Here is a 20,475-nt window from a genome sequence, read left to right as displayed (position 1 = left end):
TCTAAGGAAATCAAATAAAAAGACACGACTCACAGCCAAACATGTGAGATTTTGACAAGCCATTATGGCTCTTCTTTCCGGTTTCAAACCCATCATTTCACCTGGACACAGACACCACATTTAATTTTGTTTGCAGTACCCACCAAGCTCGAGTGCCTCCGGCTAAAGAGCCGAAGTGTGAAGTATTTAGATGCGACGTCCACCTTCTTCTGTCACAGACTCTCAGCCTGTCCGTCACACAACAGAACGACACACACACTTTCACACAAACTAATTTATTTCCCCAACCTCAAGACATGACCCCTATCTATCTCTCCATTAGCCTCGGCTCACAAGAAAAAAGGGGACATCCTGCAACCATGTGACACAGAGTACCCCAGCTTCGTTTACGAGCCATCAGTCAAAGAGACCAACAGCATTATTAAGTGCGGACGATGCCAGAAGTAAGCACACACTAATGCACGGCCAAATGGCACCCGAGTCATCTCTAAGCCCGAGACCAGTCATATTAAATTGTCCTTCCAAAATCCATTTTCCACGGCTCTGCTATGCTCTGCATACTGAGAGCAGTGTGTATTTATACAACAGCATCAGGAAGAGGGAAATAAGTAGAGAGCAACTGAATCAGATCAAGACCAAGAGCCATATGGAGGGCGAGAGAGAGAAAGGCAAAGAATCAGAAACTGAGAGGAAGAATAAATAAAGAGAGGTAAATGAAAGAGGAGAGCAACTGGGGAGGGTGAGTGACAGAAAGAGAGATGGGAGAACAGAGGGAGGCAAACAGAGGGGCAAGAGGAGAAAGAGAGTGAAGCATTACAGGAGGTTTGTGATCATAGGTTGAGTGTGATCCCCCTCCTGAGGACAAAGGTGGTATAACACAGCACAACCATTGCTTATAGTCCCTTTTGGGCAAGATTCTTACATGTTAACAGAGTTTTGTTAAGCTAGTAAAGTACAAATGTAAAAACATAATGCTTAATAATCCTATATGTGTGTTTTTTAAATATTATTAATATTATTAATACTTTATTATCGTTATGGTCATTTTCTACATACAGTACATTGCTGTAGCTTGCTGCCCCCTACTGGAAAATGTGTTAATGTCATCTATTTGAGGTTGTCTTTCTGTGTTTTTCACACTTTTCACTTTTGTTTTTTTGTCAGGATGTTTGTTGTGCACCAGATACCAGACAGCAACCTGTTGATGCTGGTGGTGCAAGCAGACTGTGACTGCTCCAGACAATACCCATCCCTCACCATGCAGCCCAAGGAAGTAAGATATATCCTTTGATGTTTATATTCATGAACAAAGTGGGCTCAAAACTTTTGTTTTAATATTCGAGTGCAAAAGGACCCTCTCCTGTTCCCATTATTGCTCCTTGACCCCGCTGTACATAACGCGTCAGTGAAGTGTGACCGGATGAGGTCCCAGAAGATTCGCCGACGCCCCGGGTCTTGTCACGCTTATCACCCACAGGTCAGCTTCTCATTACTCCATGACACACTAAAAACATAACTTAATATATACATAAAACAACCATCCACTTATTGTCTTACTGCATTTGTTCTGTGTTCCAAACTGTTTTCCAATTCAAGGAGAGTAGTGTCTGATCTCACCATACCGGTATTATTTACAGTAAATCATAGTGGAGAACTAAAGTGAAATTACTTTTTGTTTTGTTCCTGCAGGAGAACGCTAACGACTGTGGAGGAGCTTCTTTTATATCTCTCTCAGCCTCTCTTTTCCTCATGTGTCTCTCCTTTGCTGCACTTGTCTCCTGATGATGGACAACTTTACAGTTTCACCCTTTCTCTCGTAAAGGAGGAGGCTGGGAAAAATCGAGAGATCTGTTTGAACCCTGTACACCTCGAGTGGAGTTTTTTTATAAGCTGACTGCACATTTTGCTCACAATGGCTGCAAACCAAGTCTCTCCAGAAGGACTTTTGATGTGGCTTAAGAGCAGGGGAAAAAAAGCAAGTTAGTGGACCGTTGTTGCCATGGATACTTTTGAATTAGTTTTTTTTCTCATACACCACTTTGCATTTCAGCATGAAAAGGAACTAAGGCGATTGAGGTGGTAGCGCTGACGTGCATCGACAAAAGGGGATTATGAGTCACAAGTTGCAACATAATAAAGTCCAATGGAGAAAAGAAAAATACCATGTTTTTTGTTTTCCATGTCCCACTGAGCTGACACACATGCATATTATATATGCGGTTGCAAGCATGCACACTTCTGGTACACAAACACATCCAATGCTTTATCACCCACAAAGCTTCATCTGCAGACTTTGCTTTTTTGTGTTGAATAATAGCCACTAAGAGAAGGGCTACAGCAGGAAATGTGGGGAACACTGCTGCATTGCTGGTAAGAGTCATCTGTGACATGGATGTTTACAATGTTAATGGATAATTAACAGTGGATAAAATAAAGGCTCAGTGCCTAGGCAGTGGTCACAGTCGGGCTATATTTCGGGAGATGACATGAATATGAATATGTAATAAACAAAATGGGGCTCTCCTTTTTGAGTTTTACCAGGATTATTATTTGTTTTTGTGACCGTTTTTGATTTTAAAACAATGTCTGTCTGCCTTTCTGTCTTTATCAGCTGTGTCTTTCTGTGTGTTTGTTCAGACTCTATGTCATTATGTTTATCTGTCTATTGGGCCCGGACACGTGGAAACCAGAAATGTGCTGAAGATTTTCACAGGCTGTAATTCTACAAATACAACAGATGTATCTTCGGTGGATTAAAACAAAGATGTTTTACATTTACTTTGCTGGAGACTATCTTTTTAAACACTTTTCTTAGGCCCCCAGTTCTTCACTCTGCTACTACTTACTTTCCATAAATAAAAATATGAATTTATAATTGCATTATTAAAATAAAATCAAATGGAGGGACTCACTCTGAAACTTGGTAACAGCTTAATTTTTGAAAATATAGTGTAATGTTAATACAAATGTAATATCATTGTAAATTAACAGTGAAAATCTGACTGCATAGGGTATTTTTGTATGCATTTGTTTGTTTGTTTTATATTTTGAGCTGTTCTGTTCAGCATTCCATTGCATTTTGGCCTATGAGTGTCCACGTAGCTTTTTTTTATGGTATTTAAAAAAAAAAAAAAAAAAAAATCATTTCACAAAGCATGTCTTTAAATTGAGTTTACGCTGATGACAAAATTGCCTGAAATTTTGCCTGTTCATGTAATGGACTTAGACACATACTGTGAGTATGGGTGCGTATCAGAATAGTATGTTCTGTTGTGATGAGGTTATGGAAGTGATTTTAATTAATCTGTCCCATTTTTGTTGGTACTTTCCATGATACAATATTCTGCATATTGTATGGTTGACATGTCCACATTGACTGAAGCCATGATTTGTACCAAGTAAATTAAATTATCCATATGGTTTTTGTACTCCATTTGTTGTCAGACATGTTTTGTTTATTGCTGAATAATATCAGTGCACATATAAAGATGCAAACATTAATACATCAATACAGAAAATCTGAAAATATAAAGACACAAACAGTAATAATTTAAACCGGAAAATTCTATAAAGGGATTGACTGATACTCAACGCAAGGTGATCAAATTTGTGACATCCTTGAATTACTTTAATACATAAATAGATTACATGAATGTTTATGGACTGATTTTGTATAAAAGTAATGAATCTGACTGGAAATATATCAATCATTTATCAAAGTATTTCAAAACGATTTATTTTGAGGGATAATTGTGATTCTGAACATATTTTCTCCCAAATCTGAAAATGCAAAAGATTTTTAACATCCCTTGCAACAACAAATACCAACAGTAAAGACTTAAACTTTATTAACCCCACAGTGGGGACATTTAGTCGTCACAGCAGCAAAGAAACACAAAAAGGCGCACAGAATAAGAAACAATTTACAAATACATATACATTAAATAAGATGGATACAAATAATTATTTTAGAAAAAAATACGAGCAATTAATAAATAGACACACACACACACACACACACACACAAAGATTACAAAAAGATTAACAGGTGTGATTCCTTCAACTCAAATTATGAACAACAATGTAGTAAATGTATTTATTTTTCATATTCTGTAGCAGCGCAAACTGTAAATAACAAATCCGTTGAACAATCCAGTGCAGCTTTGAGATTACTCTAATCTAATTCCTGTACTCTTGTAATTCCTGGCCTCTTAGTCCAATGCAGCAGACAAATAATCAGGGGTACATCATTTTAAATGTGTAGGTCATCAGAAAGAAAAAAAAAAAAATTCAATTTTGCATTTCATTTTACATGGCACTTTCAATCATCCTGAGTGTAGATTATCGTGTGGAAGCCTGTGTTGGACTGCAGAGAAAAATCCTGTTAAAAATTTGGAGATGCTAAATCAAACTTAATATGTGTTAAATCTAGATTATGAGAAATACTGCCAAATTACTTCATAATTAATCGTCATGTAATATGCTTTCTTTCCAGCAAAAAAAAAAAAAAAATACATGACAAAGTTAAATGGGCTAATACGCTTAACAACATCTAACATTTCATATATTTTATGTTCTTCAGAAATTAGGCTTTGGCACTAATGGTTGCTGGAATTGGACCTTTTTTTTTCAGATTAGACATTTTGACTTGTTTTTGTAGAGAAAACCACGATGATTCAATGATGTCTGCGTCCCACCTATGCGAGTAGCTGCCTGCTTTTGTGCGTGTCGGCTCCCTGTCCTGTCTTACCGGGACACTTGATGGACCTGAGCCAACATTAACACACCTGAGCGTGACGTCCTGTGACGGGTCAAAGTGTCCCCCGCCGCGATTAAAGCGCCGTAACCCTCCTTTAAACGCAACGCAGCGTCGTTTGTTGACGTTTACGTGGTGTCGCGCCGCCAGCAGGGGGCGCTTGGTCGTCCCGCTTTGGTTTTCATTGTTTGTGGTTTTGCTCTGCACCGCCGGGCGGAGAGACACGGGTCAGAGGAAAATGGCGGACGGTGTGGATCATATCGACATCTATGCCGACGTAGAGGAAGAATTTAATCAGGTATTACATCCACATTTACCACACTTCGACCTAGTCTGCTATTTTATGTGTATGCGATTGGGTTGGTTGGTTATTATCGGTGTTGAATAATGTCGTGTTGTGCCAGTCGACCGAGCCTGTGCCGCGTACAAGGCCTCCTCCTCCTCCCCCCCTCTCCCATGCTGCAAGCCTTGCAGCCTCGGCTACTCGCTCGCAGTGTTGCATTCGTTTTTTACCGACATTTTAACTCGACGTATTGCCAGTGTCGATGTGCAGCGTGCGCGTATTTCTATGTGCACGTGTTCGTCTCTTTGAGTAAATGCTAAACAAATAATAATAATAATAAAATAAAAAGCAGCTGCTGCTTTCTTCGCTCAGGCCTCGGCGTGGCCGCCGCTGGCGGGCTAACGAAGCCAAACAAACGTTAGCTGTCGTATCCACAGCTTTGCAAGTCAGTCATGGTTTAGACCGTTTATACGAAGCGCATGAGGGCGAGCCTGACTTGAGGGAAAGTCGTTTTGACGCGGTCGGGGTCGCAAATGTTAAACGTGCGAGTTAGAAACGCGTGTCGACGGACGAGTTGTTAAGCTACTGGCGATGTAGCTTCGTACCTTCTTGCTGGGTTCATGTTTTCTTCCGCGTAACGACGGGAAGTTAAACTTCTGCACTTAAAAAGGAAAGTTGGACTTGGACATTGACTCATAAAGTGTGCAGTAAAAATGTAGCTTTTTGTCTGATTTCAACAACAACAACAACAACAACAAAAAAGAATAAACATTTCGCAAATCAGAAACTGTTTTGTAGAACCTGAGACCTCTAAAAGTAATCCTGGTGAAGTCGACCTGATCTGATGTGGTATAGATGTTAAAAAAAAAAAAACAGAAATGTCCTTTTCATTTACAGTAAAAGATCAAAAGTGTCCCAAATTTCAAAATGCTCTCATGAGAGTTGAAGATTTATCTAAACAAGCTTTTACAGCATTAAGAGGTGTAAAAAAATAATAAAAATAAATGGAAAAGCAATTGCTTGGAGCTGTAACTGAACTTTTCCTTTACTTTCCCCTTAAGTGCTGAACCGGAAGATAACTTGTTTCCTCACACGCCCCTTTTCTGTGCAAGTGGTAAAAACCTTATCAACCTAATCTCGAGACAGCGTTGTCTCCACCGTTTTTTTTTGTTTTTTTTTTTTAAACAAGCTCAACTCAACTGTGTCCACTGTGTCCTGAATGCACTGAAGAATTAAATCGATACGGTGTCATTCTACTCCTTAGGGTGCTGAATGTTGTGCAGCTTCCCAGCTTTAAAAACGATAATGGATTAGGACATTATCAGCTCACAAAATGTCACGTGGTTGACTGAACTTTTGTTGTCGTCGTCCAACAGGAATCTGACTATCCGGTTCACGAGCAGATCGACTTGTATGATGATGTAATATCGCCATCAGCCAATAATGGGGATGCTCCAGAGGACCGTGATTACCTGGATGCACTGCCTGCACCAGGTGGTGCAGAGGGAGGGAAGAGTGCTCCACCCAATGTGGTGTACACCTACACAGGAAAAAGGATTGCCCTTTATATAGGAAACCTTACATGGGTAGGTGCCAGATTCCTCTGAACTGATTTTTTTTGTTTGTTTGTTTTGCCATCCCACATGTTGACCCACAAGTTGTAAAACAATAAAACTTCAGCAAATCAATACTGATGCACTGACGATGCCGTCTTTTTTTCTGCAGTGGACGACAGATGAGGACCTGACAGAAGCCATCCGGTCGATAGGCATCACAGATGTGCTGGAGATCAAGTTCTATGAAAACAGAGCCAATGGCCAGTCAAAAGGGTGAGGTTTCTGTGCGTGACATGATTGGACTAAATGCTAGATTATGCTGATTATTTATTGTTGCATATTGAAAGTGCAGAGTGGGATCCCACATGGGATGAAGCGGTTTTATTTCTATATTGTCATAAAACTGCTGAGACTTTCAGTAGAGGTGCTGTAGATCTGCAGTCTTGTGCTGAGTGGTAGTTTGCGATTCCTTTCTTTTTAGCAGACAGTAATCAAAGACATTAGATGATGACATAATGAGCTCGAAATCTCGACTGACTTTAAATAGAAAATTAGTTTATTTTTTTGCACAAACCTGATTGTTTTTGTCCTTTGCCTGTGTTTCCTAGGTTTGCTCTAGTATGTGTTGGCTCAGAGGCATCGTCTAGGAAGCTAATGGAGCTGCTGTCAAAGCGGGAGCTCCATGGTCAGAATCCCATTGTCACACCATGCAATAAACAGTCTCTCAGCCAATTTGAGATGCAGTCACGTAAAAGTAAGTAGGCCGAGTGGACACCTTGCATCTGTGTTTTTCAAGTTTCTTAGTTTAGCCGTAAACACTTCTCCCAATGCTCGCTGAAAGAAGGCATGTAACAGAATGTGCACATGGCAGCACAACAGATGACAGCACTGATTGATCGACATGTATTATTTATTACTTATCAATGGAAAAGTGAATTTTGTATTTGTTTCATCCTTTTCCCAGGTACCCAGTCAGGCCAGATGTCTGGGGAAGGTAAAGCTGGTCCTCCTGGTGCTGGCCCCCGTGGTGGTTTCCCCATGGGGCGAGGCAGAGGCAGGTTCCCTGGACCACCTTGCCCTGGAGGAGACCGCTTCCCAGGGCCCGTAGGGCCCGGAGGCCCACCACCACACTTTCCTGGTTAGTTTGGTTACAAGTGTTGCCAGTAGGGTGGAGACAAAGTCCAGTTAGTTGTTAATTAAAATACATTTGAAAAGATCAGGAATTAGAGGGAAATGGTAATAAGTAGATTAAATGAAGGACAGTTTATTCTGTTGCAGGTCAAATATTTAATTCAGATGAACATCTAAGGAATATAAAATGTAGCCCAGTCAGCTCAGGCACTGATATTGAGTATAAATTGCTCGGTGCCTGCTTTAGAAATTTCAACAGTTGTTTTTACCTGATAAAAGTGGGGGAAAGGTCAAGTAATTTGGTTAAATGTTGCAATGGCCTTGCTGTCCCAGACAAGGTGAGTTTCTAACCACAACTCTTCTCAGTTCTGAAAAATCAGCTGCTTAATATTTTCTCGCTCACTGAGATGGATCCAATCATTTTCCATTCACAGCAGTAGAAGCAAATTCACGGATGGATTGTGATTAGATACACATTCTAATTGTCACTGTAAGCACACTACAACACGTAGATTGTGATGTGTTTGGATCTGTCACTGCTGGCCATCATAGAGAGACAAGTGCCTTGAAAACGTCAAGTAAGATGAATTAAAATTCTGCTGTCTTTCTGGCAGTGCTGCTCATTTGGCACAGTCCAGGCACTGCTACTACTCACACCTGCATGGAACCAAATCTCGTCTGTTGTAGTGTGCATTTCTAGCGACAGATCTCTCGGCATTCAAATCTCCCCTGGCAGTGCTGTGTCTTTGCATGTTTCCCTCCCATCTGTGGTTTGTTCTTTGTTTGTCCCTCTTCACCTGTTGAACAGATGATCCTTCCTTGGCTGCGATTGTCTGCTCACTGACAATTTCCAACACCCTTCCTTGATAAGCGTTTTGCTCAAAGCTTTATTTTGCAAGCTACCTACCCTAGAATCCTTACAAATCTTGGATTGGCTGCTGTACACAAGCAGGAAGAGAGAAAAAAGTTGCCAGCTTTCATCTTTTTTTTTCCTCCTCCCACCCCATTTTGCGTTTTCAGTCCTCCATCTCATCCTTTTTCACATCTCTTCTTTGGCTGAGTGGCTGGTTCCCCAGGCTGCTGGACTGCGACAGGCCTTCTTAGTTGGTGGAAGTTTATGATGGGGAAGAGTTGTGATTGGTTTGCTTTCTTCCCCATTAGGCCCGGGGATGAGACCAGATCTGGTTAGGCACCAAGATGGCCCTCTGATGGATATGAGTTTCAATCCCTTCCCGCCGGGGGGCAGGAACGGGAGCTGGCGTGACAGAGGTGAAAACACCTCGATTGATCGATGGCTTTTTTATCCTAAACCTCAGCTGTTGGTATGGGTAGGAGTTGTGCCGTTGAAAACGTCAGGTTTGCTGCCCTGAAGACAGCTGAATTCATCACTCCGTTAATGGAGACATTTTCCATCAAATATTGTTGGCCCTACATGAGGCCTGATGTTAAATACTTGGTCATGTGTTCACAGTAAAACATTTTAGGGAAGTACATTATTTAGAGATGTACTTTGATTTTGAAACTTTGTTTTTACTAGACCTCAAAAGAACAAACAAAATGGTCTCAGACTGAAGAGAGAGCACCTTTTTTTGCTTCTCAATTGTTTAACCGTTCAAATTCAAGAAAATGCTTCCCTTCATGTAGTTGCATGAGAGATTTAAAACATAAAACCCTTTAGTCCCCTTTTTCCTTTAATGTCGTCCTTGCATGAAATAGTCTTTTTGCCAGCTATTGTATTACAATATTTCACATACTCTTTTGGGATTCCTGCCAATAGCAGCGCACCCTCTCACTTAAGTGTTGAGGTGAAAGAATGTAGGATGAAATGCAAAGAAAAAAAAAACCCTGCTTGAAACAGTTTGCTCCAAGTGTATCTCCTCATCTGTTCTGTTTTCTTCTGATTTAATTTTCAGCATTATGTTGTGGCCTTTTTTCCATTTGCCGTTCCCTCTAGCAATGGCTTGCTCTTATCTGTCCGTGTCATTGTCCCTGCTTTGAACTGCCACAATCAGCACCTTAAAGTATCTGTGTACAGGATACATGGAAAATACAGGCTACCACAAGTCAATACAAATTTAAGCTTGCCCCAAAAATTGGCAGTGCAAATGTGTTTTATATTTAAAATCTGCCTGTTAAATTGTCAAGTAGAGCAGGTCGTCATGATTTTTACCAGCGCACTTATTCTGTCTGATGGGAAGAGCTCAGTTAATTAGTTCACTAGATCTTACTTTGTTTCACGTTCTTCTGTCCATTATGGGTTTTTTTTAGGTGGCATGCAGGGTCCTCCACGTCCCCCTCCGGGTCCACCTGGTCCCCCTGGCCCTCCAGGCCCTCCACCTCCTGGCCAGGGCCTCCCCCCTCCCCTAGCTGGTCCTCCAAATCGTGGCGACAGGCCTCCCCCCCCTGTTCTCTTCCCTGGTCAGTTTGGCCAGCCACCAATGGGACCCCTACCTCCAGGCCCCCCTCCACCAGGTTACGGCCCTCCGCCCGGTCCCCCGCCCCCGCAACAAGGTCCACCACCTCCAGGGCCCTTCCCTCCTCGTCCACCAGGCCCTATTGGCCCCCCAATGGCTTTGGCTCCACCGCCACATATGCCAGGTCCCCCACCAGGTGGCCCACCACCAGCCCCCCATGTGAACCCCGCCTTCTTTCCTCCACCTGGCAACAACAACATGCCCCCTAACGACAGCCGAGGCCCCCCGGGACCTAACGACCCATACGGACGCCCGCCGCCGTATGAGAGAGACTACGGTCCTGGAGGCCGGTAAGAATAGTTGGTGATAGTGGAACAAAAAAATGAACCACTTTATATCGTGATCTCTTGGCAATCAATATGTATCAAATATAGTGTTAATATCAGTTCTCTTGGACGTTGGAGGATTTAGAATTGGACCTTTACCTTGTTTGCATCGGTTGCATTGAGACCAAGTCTGGAATATAAGATGTGCTGCAATCCTTGTGTCTATGACGTTTTAGGGAGATGGAAGCATCTCGGACTCCTCTGAGCGAGGCAGAGTTTGAGGAGATTATGAACAGGAACAGAGCAATCTCCTCCAGCGCCATATCTCGGGCTGTATCTGACGCCAGTGCAGGTAACAGACAGGGATGTGTCTATAGTGGAACTATGTAAACAAGTTCACATGTAATCAACTAGACAAGATGAAGACACTTGCGATTACACAAAGTCCAAGTCAACCCTCTGCTCTTTTTTCAGCTGATTATGGCAGTGCTATAGAGACTTTGGTGACAGCCATCAGTCTGATTAAGCAGTCCAAAGTGTCCGCAGATGACCGCTGTAAGGTCCTTATCAGTTCTCTGCAGGATTGCCTCCATGGCATCGAGTCAAAAAGCTACGGCTCTGCCTCCAGGTGAGGCCGTTAAATAAGACACTTAAGCGATTTACAACACAAAAGGATTTGTTATCCCCTAAACATTTGGTAGCTTAACGATGCTTCTTCGTCTCCCAGGCGAGAACGTTCCAGGGAACGTGACCACAGCCGCTCTCGCGAGAAGAGCCGGCGACACAAGTCTCGCAGTCGCGACAGGCACGAGGACTATTACAGAGAACGCAGTCGGGAGCGGGACCGCCATCGCGAGAGGGACCGGGACCGTGATCGGGAAAGAGAGAGGGAGAGGGAGTACCGGCACCGCTAGCTGAGAAATAAGGTGGGTACACCTTTTGTGTTTTGCCTTCATCGCTATATTTTTTTTTTCTATATTTCAGAAGTCTTCTATTACTGCTTGCTACCTCTCCTCTTCATTGGATTTGGCCTCAGTTTAGATTGAATCCTTGCACCCATGACATATTTCATCTTTGAATAGTAGATCATATTTTCATCAAAATAACAAATTGTTGGAGGAGGTAAGCAAAGAAAAGGCTTTAAAAACTCAGCCCTTTGGTTTCAGGTAGGTGAAAGGTAAGTCATCTTTCTGTCATCTCTCCTAATTTGACGTCACAGTTGATGTTGTGTATATTGTCTCAGAGAATGTGCATAATACATAATGTATTCATAATGCTGCTCGATACATCGGGCTTTGTGGTATCTATTCTGTAGTTCTCGAAACGGAAAATACTGACAGTCACTGGAAACTGACTTTGTGGATGCAGTTGTTCCTTTTTGGTCTACAGGCTTCAGAGGCTGGTAACTTACAAAGTTCATTTGTGATTTTGTGCTATTTACATTCCAGCGTAGACAGTAAGCACTAATGCACGGAGGGAAAGTAGCACTACCCTGATATTTGCACATATTTATCTGTTGGGGATTAAAAAAAAAAAAACTACTCACATCTGCCTATTTGGCACTTCAGATAATCGATTTAATTGATCTAATCGCCAACGCATAGCTTAGCTTCATAAAACGCAGAGATGATCAGAATTTGGGGTTTTACCAGCAGCTTTGGCCAGTGGACCAAATGTTGAGCATTTTTATTGCTTGAATATCAAGATTCAATTCTAAATTGCCATTTCGTTACATGTGAATTTACAGCTAATGACTGTTGAGTTGGTTTTGTCAGAGTCATTGTACTGATCGCTCCATCACTGATCGGCAGGGTTTGATGTCAAAGTACTGCCCAATCATTTTTACAGTATTAGTACGAATTCAACATTTTTACATGTTCTGTTTGTTCAGATTGGATTGTATTTTTAGGAAAGAATTCCACTGTTCAACCTGTCAATAGTAGACCAATCTCCACTGTAAATGTTTCATTTATAGTAATATTGTATAGACATTACCATTTTAGTGTGTTAGTTGAAGATTTATCTTTGTTAAAATCAAGAGGTGAACATTCGTGTCAATATCTTATGATTTTTTTGACACAAAAAGTTCTAAAATGTGATTGTACCATATTTGCAAGTGAGTAATATCGCCTGACATTTTACTTGTCAGATTGAATGTTTTTACACCGTGACATTGCTCACTGTTGAACGATTGCACCTCAGTTTAAGATGTTGAGGTGAAAAAATATTCATGCCTGTGTCTTTTTTTAAAGTTTGTTCTTACAACAAAAACGTTAGTGTGATGTCCAAATGCTGGTGCCCTCAATGCATTTGTAATGTGTTCATAATCCGAATTTGTTTATATTAAAAAAAAAATAGTGCATGAAATATTGCAACTACATTATTAAGAAAAGTAAAATACATGTGAACCTGAAAGAATAAGTTGGCAAGATCAAAAGCCAGGATCAATAAAATAATTGTTTTCAGTTTCTTCCTGATTCTGTAGAGCCCCCTAAGGGTCATGGTGGGGAATTTTCTTTGAGACTACTTTTGCGCTCACTTGCAACAACCTGTACAATATTAAACGTTACTTAAAGGCACATTTCTTTACCAGCACACCCCAGGATCCTCAGGAATACAGTACATTCAATACAATGCTTAGCTAGTACAACCCTACAGACACACACACACACACACACACACACACACTGCATGTAGTCAGTGCTAGACCCATTATTATCACAGACCTAATCTTAACCAGAGCGATGGTCACAGCCACTATCATAGTGTCACTATGTCATCCCACGGTTACAGTCTCTATAAACAAACAAACAAACTCCTTCATTTTCTAACTGCAACAAAACAGAGGTATGCCTGAGCAGCCACAGCTGAGGGTGCACCCACTCACACTGTGGTCCCAATCCCAAAACTACATAATACTGGATCAAAATACACCTCCGCCTTTTGTGGATCACACAAAATGCAAACATTACTGCAATGGAGCTTTCGCAACCATGACATTTTAATTGACAAATAATTGCGGATGACGATTTAATTTTCCTTTCTGTTCATTTTATGCCAGTATTATACTATAAGCTTATTCATAGTTTAATGACGCACACACCCTATAAAAGAACAGCCATTTATTGCCATGGAGCATTGGTAAAATACATATAGCACCATTGACCGCCACCTTTGTGCTACAAGTTGCCTCAAAGTTGTTGGGCTCTCCTATTAAGTTTGGCTTAAAACCATAATGTGCTGACAGCGGTGCTGTGATGTTTCGCTTTGCAACTAAATCCAAGGTAACGGATACAGATGCTCATTGAATTGTGGTCTGTCGAATATTGGAAGGTAAATGCCTCGTGATAAGCAGGTGGTGGTGCCAAGTTATCCACTTGTGCAATTAAACCATCGAAGAAGAGGGGGGCACAACGAGAGGGGAAAACGATACAAAATAGATCAAAATAAGATTTTTCTGTTAGTTTTTATATGGATGGAGGAATGGAAACGATTCTGACAATTATGCAAAATGATTGCAATCAGCTTGAATAAGTGTAATCGGATGATTATTTAATGGTTGGGACCGACCTACAGGGCCTTAAAAGTAGTCCATAAACAAATTGTCACTGTTACCCTTAAGGTGCTCTCCATGATTCAGTTAGACTGAAGAAAATCATAATTTTTATACGTGACAACTTGTAAATAATATTGAAGCTCTGCAGTAAATGTAAGCTGTTAATGTGTTTTCATGTCAGTCCTCCACATTTATGGTTATGCTCATTGTTGTTTGGCATTAATACATGGTCACCTAGGCTGCAGCGTTAAGTTTGAAAATAATCATTCCAAGTTGGCAAGAGATCATGCAGGTTTTTGAGATGTCTCTTCGCATTGTTTGGCTGTCTCTTTCGATGTTAAGTATTGTTATGGATGAGTTGGAGGTTAATTTATCTGAAAGTACTTGTCAGCCTGTACATAACTAATCTTGATTCCACGCTGCTTTCAAATTATTTGAGGTGAATGTTTTGGTGGTTTGCTGGCGTTTTTCACGGATTCTCAGTTTCACTAATCATTGTGGGAAGACGCCGTCTTCCATTGCGTCGCTTGCACGTTTAATGACATGCTGACTCATGTAAATCTTTTGAGCTGCAGGTGAAATAGTGTTAGAATGAGTTTGTGTCTTTTGCTGACAAAGAACTGAAATGCCTGTGGTGTGGTGTGCCAACCAGTCTTTTGTAACGGAGAGTCTATAGGTTACATGGACCCTGTTGAGCTAACCCTTCATAAGTTTAAATAAGCCTCAATCACCTTTGATCTCTTAATGTATTTGCACTCACAGTGCAGCGATTATGCTCTTCACATCAGGCACATAAATAACATATGCACTTGTTTCTCTGATGCTGGAAAAGATAAACGGGGGTGGTTAAACTTGTGGAGTTACTGAACCCCTAAAAGCAGGTCGAGCCGATACCAAAAGACTGTAACTCAGTAACTCGGTGACGTTTTTGGTAATGTGTCATGTGATATGAATAGTGAAGAGTTGTGTTGAATTTTAGCTGTTGGTGCGAGCTGAGTTGATCTACTCTACTGTTCTGCCAAATTGTCCTTTCCTACACAAGTTTCACCTGAAAAGTACGACTTTGTGTCCACCGGGAACCTCTTAACAAAAGATAAGATTTTGTTAAATTGAAAGTAGATATTTTTTCATGTTTCCTTCACTAGCCTTCCTACAATTTCAGAGCGGCAACATATAAAATGTGCAGCAATCACTGCTGCCTCCTCTAACAGATATTTTGATCGTCTCTGTTAGATTAGAGATCCCCAGTGGGCACAAGGCCTGACAACCTTTGGGAATGTGTAGATGCCAAAATGCATTTGTTGAGTACATTTTTTACAAAGATGTTTCTTGCAGTATAAATGAAATGACTCAAAATCGAAAGGAAATGGGCACAAATGTTCATGTCCAAGTTTGCCCATTTTCCACTGCTCCATGCCTTTGCATTTAATCTGATAAATCAGAGTTTGTTCATCTGGGAAATGAGAATTGATTGCCAAGCATATTGCCCTTATTCCTGTAGTGATGTGGCCATCTGTTGTGTCCAGATATGCTTAACACTGTTGTATCTGTTCATATTGCCATGCGAGAATGCACCATGTTTGTACCAGGCTGAAGTTACTTTTATCTCTTCAGTCTGTTTGTAGGTGTGTGCTGGGGGTCACAGCTCAAATGTCCTTTATGCAAACAAGATACTCTCTCATGTCAAACCAGGGTCAAACAGTTTCAGTTGAAGGTTGCCAACAAGCATTCATGTCCTCCTGAAGTAAAAGGGATGAAAACAAAGTTTACAATCAATATACGCGACCCTGAGACAAAGACCTGAAGTCAAGGTGTAGAACAAGAAAGTTACAAAGTCGATGACCGGCTCAGCCACAGCATCGGAAGACAATAGTCAAACTTGAATAATGTTTCAGAGAGCATCAAAAATACATTCTGATCAATATTAGAGGACTCAAAAGTGAGGAGGTACAAATTTGATTTATAAATTAGGAAATGGTAAGTATCCCATGTCGAGCTGAGGAGAGGAGTGCTTTGTAGCAGGTAGACAAGTTACAGGTCAGGAAGTTTTACATGGACTGCTTGACCCTGGTTTGTCTCTGACCCGTTTCCTTATCAGTAAGTGACACACTGCTGTGCATTTTAATTTTGTCTGTGAACTATAATAGTCTATAATGAACAATTATTTATTAGTCTGATATATTGTTTTTACAATTCAGGACATTTCCAAATGAAATTTGGTAACATTTCAATTATTCCAATTCCCACATAAACTTGCCTTTTTAATGAATAGTGTGAACACGAGTACCATGAGTTTGACTGTGTTATGTAAAATCTGGTTCTTGTCAGTTAAACTGTTTGTCTGCAGCCATGCACCGTGTAAACAAACCTTTTCTAGAGCAGAAACTTATCGAGTTTCAGTATGAAGTTGAATCTTTGAATGTTGAATGTGAAATCATCTGTACTCATTTGATTATTTGGCATCTTTGCACCATGTAAAGCAAAAAAAAACAACAAAAAAAACTTATTGTCAAGCCTTCATACTATTAATTTTAAATCAAAGCAAATTTGAAATGACTTCCTTGTATCACAATTTGTGTCATTTCATCTTAAAAATGTAACCTTTCTGTTAAGAGGGTGCTTAAAACTGTGTACACAGTCGAAACAGTCCTTTGCAGCTACCACGGTAATTTTGAGAAGTGGTGGCCTTTCAAATGTCCTGTACATTGCATGCTGGACTTTGTCTTTTTCAATTATAAGCACAAAATATTCCAGCTTCATTATGTTTGCTGCACCGTAAAAGGTGTCATGCCTCGAATAATTTTTCTGTTTTATGTAATAACCTCGGTGATCCACTGGTCAGTGTGCCAAAGTATCACCTGCTGTGTCTTGAGTCCGATACGTAGCTTTGTTTTTTGATCTACGGCTGTTTTTGTCCTTTCTGTGTCTTTTGACTCCTGTAGTTTCCTTAAAAAAACCAAAACAACAACAACAAAAAAACACCAAAGGTTGTCTCAACCAGTCGAGCATTGTTTCCATGCTGTTTGCCACAGTGGTTCAAGTTTTCAGTGTCCAGCTCTGAACCTCATGTCTCCCATAACCTGTTGGTTGTAATGAAAAATATGAACGTGTTCTAGAAGTAGCCTAAAGAAAACCCGAGAGAACATTTTGCTGTGGTTTTGAGATGAGACTTAACACAGGAAAGAAAAATTACGTTTTACTTTTAGCCCACTTGTTAAGACCAAATGATTGATGTCTGTAACAATATGAAAGAAGTGGATTTTGAAACGTTAAACTTACATTTTAAAGACCTCAGCAAGCGAGTTAACATAATGAGAGAAGTCTTAAAAAAAAAAAAAACACTGCTAATTGGAAAATTATATTCTATCAAATGTCTTAGTCTTGATTTGCAGTAAGATTTATTATGAGGCTTTTGCTTCGATGGCCCATGTTAATGCAGATGCGGCATGTCATTTTTTTCATGAATATATTTGCTCAATTTACCAGTAAATTTAATTATTTTTTTACAAATCACACAAACCAGACAAAATACAGCAGAGCTGCTTCTTAGATGATAAATCTTGTTCAACCCAACATCGGTTTAGCATTTAGACTCTTTAGTAATATTTTTCCTCATATCCATCCCTGAATTTGGAATTCACTCAACACTTATACACAATCCTATTACAAGATAGCCGAACATCATTGTGCCAAGACTTCAAATTTAGATTTTACATATGGATGTCAAGATTTGTATGACAGTGTGAGCTACATGTAACATGCAAAATCTTTTTTTACATGTATTTACTTGTCAACAAGCAAATTCAAATCCCCGTTTCATACAGCAGTGAGTGAAGTAAACTGCATTCAGGCAGACTCGCATTGATATAATTTTTCTAGTCTTTGTATAGACTGAGATTTAACATTTGTCTTTTGGATATTTCCTGTTGAAATTTGCATGACGTATATCTGTGTCTGTGCTGGGGTTGGGGACAAAACACAAGTCAGCTGAGTGCCAAGAGTTAGAAGTTTGATTTGCTAGCAGGGAGTCGTGGCATTTTTAATGCCATATTTTCAGAGATTTGATCAATTTCCCCGTGCACTCATCCGTTCTCAGACTAAAATGTACAGCCTGGAACAAACTCCAACCTTGGCCCTCAAAAGAGACGGTGAATTGAACCCAGCCCCGGTCTACACTTGTGTAGTGTAGAGGTGTAATGGTGAGTGGGGGGAGTGTTCACCTTTGGGCTGGCTCGAAAACAAACTCCACCCTTCGTTTTGACACCTTTCAGCTAACGAGGATCAAGGATGGATGTAAGGAAAAGGAGGAACGCTTTCAGTGCACCACTCCGCTGCCCACCCTGCATGACCGGACAGGATCGCAACCACCATCTCTTCCTCCACCCCCTCCATTTCTCCTCTCCTCTCCTTCTCCACCCATCCTTTTTCTCTGTCTGTTGTCTGCCTGACTAAGAGCAGTGGATGGAAGACCCTGACCTGTGTAAGGCTATGTTATCCAAACATCTATACTCATGGTAACTAAAGATGAAAGAACAGAAACTTTCCAAACGGCTCTTTTATTTTTATGATGTTTTATTTGATCCGAAGAAGAGTACGTGTGATGCTTTTTTTTGTTTGTTTGTTTTTGTTTTTTTTTGTTTTTTGCAAAGAAACCGTAATATGGCCGGCACGACCCCCAAAATAGAAGACACAAACATTACATCTTTTTTTGTTTTTTTTCCCATATTATTTTTCTTTGGCTCGCTGTACTGTGTACATTCAGTTTAGAGATCCGTTTTTATAGGGTACATGTTTGATGTTTTCTCCCCCGCCCTATCTCATTCTCATTTATTCTTTTCATGGTTAGTATGTTTGTAAATGTCTCTGCTTTTTGATTAAAATCTAGATGGTGTTGTAATAAAAAATGTTTACTGAGGTACACTCTGCATTTGGTGAATTCCTCTACATGTTTGGTTCATTTATATTAAATGTATATTTTGGACTGCGAGATATTTTTCACATAAAATTTGCTTATTTTTTTAGATAACACTTTTTAAGCTCTACTAGCCGGTGGCTGTTGTCCCTTTTTATTTTGTGTTTATTTTATTTTTTTTCAATGGATAAAACTTTTACAAGGTAAGAAAAACTAGACTGCTGTACAGTTTTGCTGTGTGCACAGATTGGTGGATGGGAGAATATTTAGACCTTGAACAGGTTCGAAATGCCTACATATATCTGCAGCACATTGGAACAGACATCATAAACCAAAGACAGAACATGCTGCTGATGTTTGATTTATGTGTAATCGCACTGAATAAGCATCACCAAACTGGTGCAGAACCAAATTGTCATCGTGGTATGTTTTATTGTGAAAAAAAAAATAATAATAATGTCAAGACTCAAAATGCCATGTTCATTCAAACAGGAACTGTAGTAAAATGGCACTTGGATGATGAAATCCTTTATCAACTAAAGTAAATGTTTTCTTTCGCTTATGTTTTACACCCAACATGTTTTATTGATTCTAATTTTTAAGGCCTTGCCCTCCATGGTCACCTTTTTTAAAGAATTGCATCAACATGAAGAACCAATTAATTTGGGATGTGTTAAATTAGAAAAGTTTACTTTACCGTCAACACAGTCGTCATACACCATGAAACACCCTTTTTGATTCTGCCAACCATCATGTTACTGTCTTGCATGTTTGTCGAGATAGACTGTCAACAATTTGTTACACAAAGCTTTTAGTTTGTCAATTTCAAGGTACTGTATTTGGAAAACACCACTGACTTTTTGTTTGTTTGTTTGTTTTTCTTTGTCTCTACGCTTCAAATCAAAATCTTCAGGTTCAGATCATGTTAGGCTTCTCTGTCCTAGCCATCTGACTTTGAATTATGAGACCAGACCAAAAATGGAAAAAAATATATGTAAGGTGTAGTTCTGCAGCATCTTGCTGTTTTTTTTCCATTTATACTCCAAATGAATATGGATCAAATGAAAATAAACGCTAACATTTTTCTCTTGTATGAATTTAACAAAAAGCAAAATAACTGATATTGACAGGTTATCAAACACGGTCCCTGTTCAGTTTGGCCCTCTGTTGTTAAAATATCAATAATCTCCTGTTGAACTTTGTCCTATTTAAGATAATTGTCAAGATGATTGTGTTTAATCTATCATGTTGGTTCAAATCCATGAGCAACTATTGAAATATTGCATTTCTTAAGGTATTTGGTGGATGTAAAAATTGTCGGCCTCATCTCCAAGGACAGTAATCACTGAATTTTGATCACCGTTAATCAGACTGTAACAGTCGTCCAAACGTTTTTAAAGCCCTGGTGGTGCACTTTATATATATATATATATATATTGTTGTTCAGTATACTTTTTAAAAAAGTGTTTTATATTCATGAATGTTTCTTCGTTTGCTCCATTAACCCTGTAAACTCTGTAAAAGAGGAAGGAAACATTGTA

General features: G+C 40.0%; 2 protein-coding genes across 5 annotated transcripts in view; both read left to right on the top strand.

The window, feature by feature from the left end:
• Positions 1–3,427, top strand: part of cacna2d4a (calcium channel, voltage-dependent, alpha 2/delta subunit 4a) — an 87,484-nt gene extending 84,057 nt beyond the window's left edge. For 2 of the 3 annotated variants that reach the window (XM_069700308.1, XM_069700307.1), the window contains exons 36-39: positions 323–443; positions 1,165–1,285; positions 1,400–1,477; positions 1,690–3,427. In XM_069700308.1, the coding sequence (XP_069556409.1) occupies positions 323–443; positions 1,165–1,285; positions 1,400–1,477; positions 1,690–1,782 (413 nt within the window). In that variant the 3' untranslated portion in view covers positions 1,783–3,427. Of the gene's footprint in view, positions 1–322; positions 444–1,164; positions 1,286–1,399; positions 1,478–1,689 lie in introns of those variants that run through there. The other variant, XM_069700309.1, reaches the window with a different exon arrangement.
• A 1,547-nt stretch (positions 3,428–4,974) lies between these two features.
• Positions 4,975–18,947, top strand: cpsf6 (cleavage and polyadenylation specific factor 6). Of its 2 annotated transcripts, XM_069700285.1 has the most exons (11): positions 4,975–5,054; positions 6,416–6,625; positions 6,765–6,868; positions 7,204–7,349; positions 7,560–7,733; positions 8,888–8,995; positions 9,995–10,490; positions 10,703–10,818; positions 10,941–11,094; positions 11,194–11,392; positions 18,294–18,947. In XM_069700285.1, exons 1-10 carry the CDS (start codon positions 4,995–4,997, stop codon positions 11,378–11,380), a joined length of 1,755 nt encoding a protein of 584 aa, XP_069556386.1. In that variant the 5' UTR covers positions 4,975–4,994; the 3' UTR covers positions 11,381–11,392; positions 18,294–18,947. The 2 variants fall into 2 exon arrangements, with proteins under 2 accessions (XP_069556386.1, XP_069556387.1); XM_069700286.1 differs by lacking the exon at positions 8,888–8,995.
• Positions 18,948–20,475: the final 1,528 nt, after the last annotated feature.

The sequence above is a fragment of the Brachyistius frenatus genome, unplaced genomic scaffold (assembly GCF_029030835.1).
Source record: "Brachyistius frenatus isolate BFR_SWC_R1_liver_20210118 unplaced genomic scaffold, ASM2903083v1 Contig_33, whole genome shotgun sequence".
NCBI lineage: Eukaryota > Metazoa > Chordata > Actinopteri > Embiotocidae > Brachyistius > Brachyistius frenatus.
This window is presented reverse-complemented; position numbering and strand designations above follow the sequence as displayed.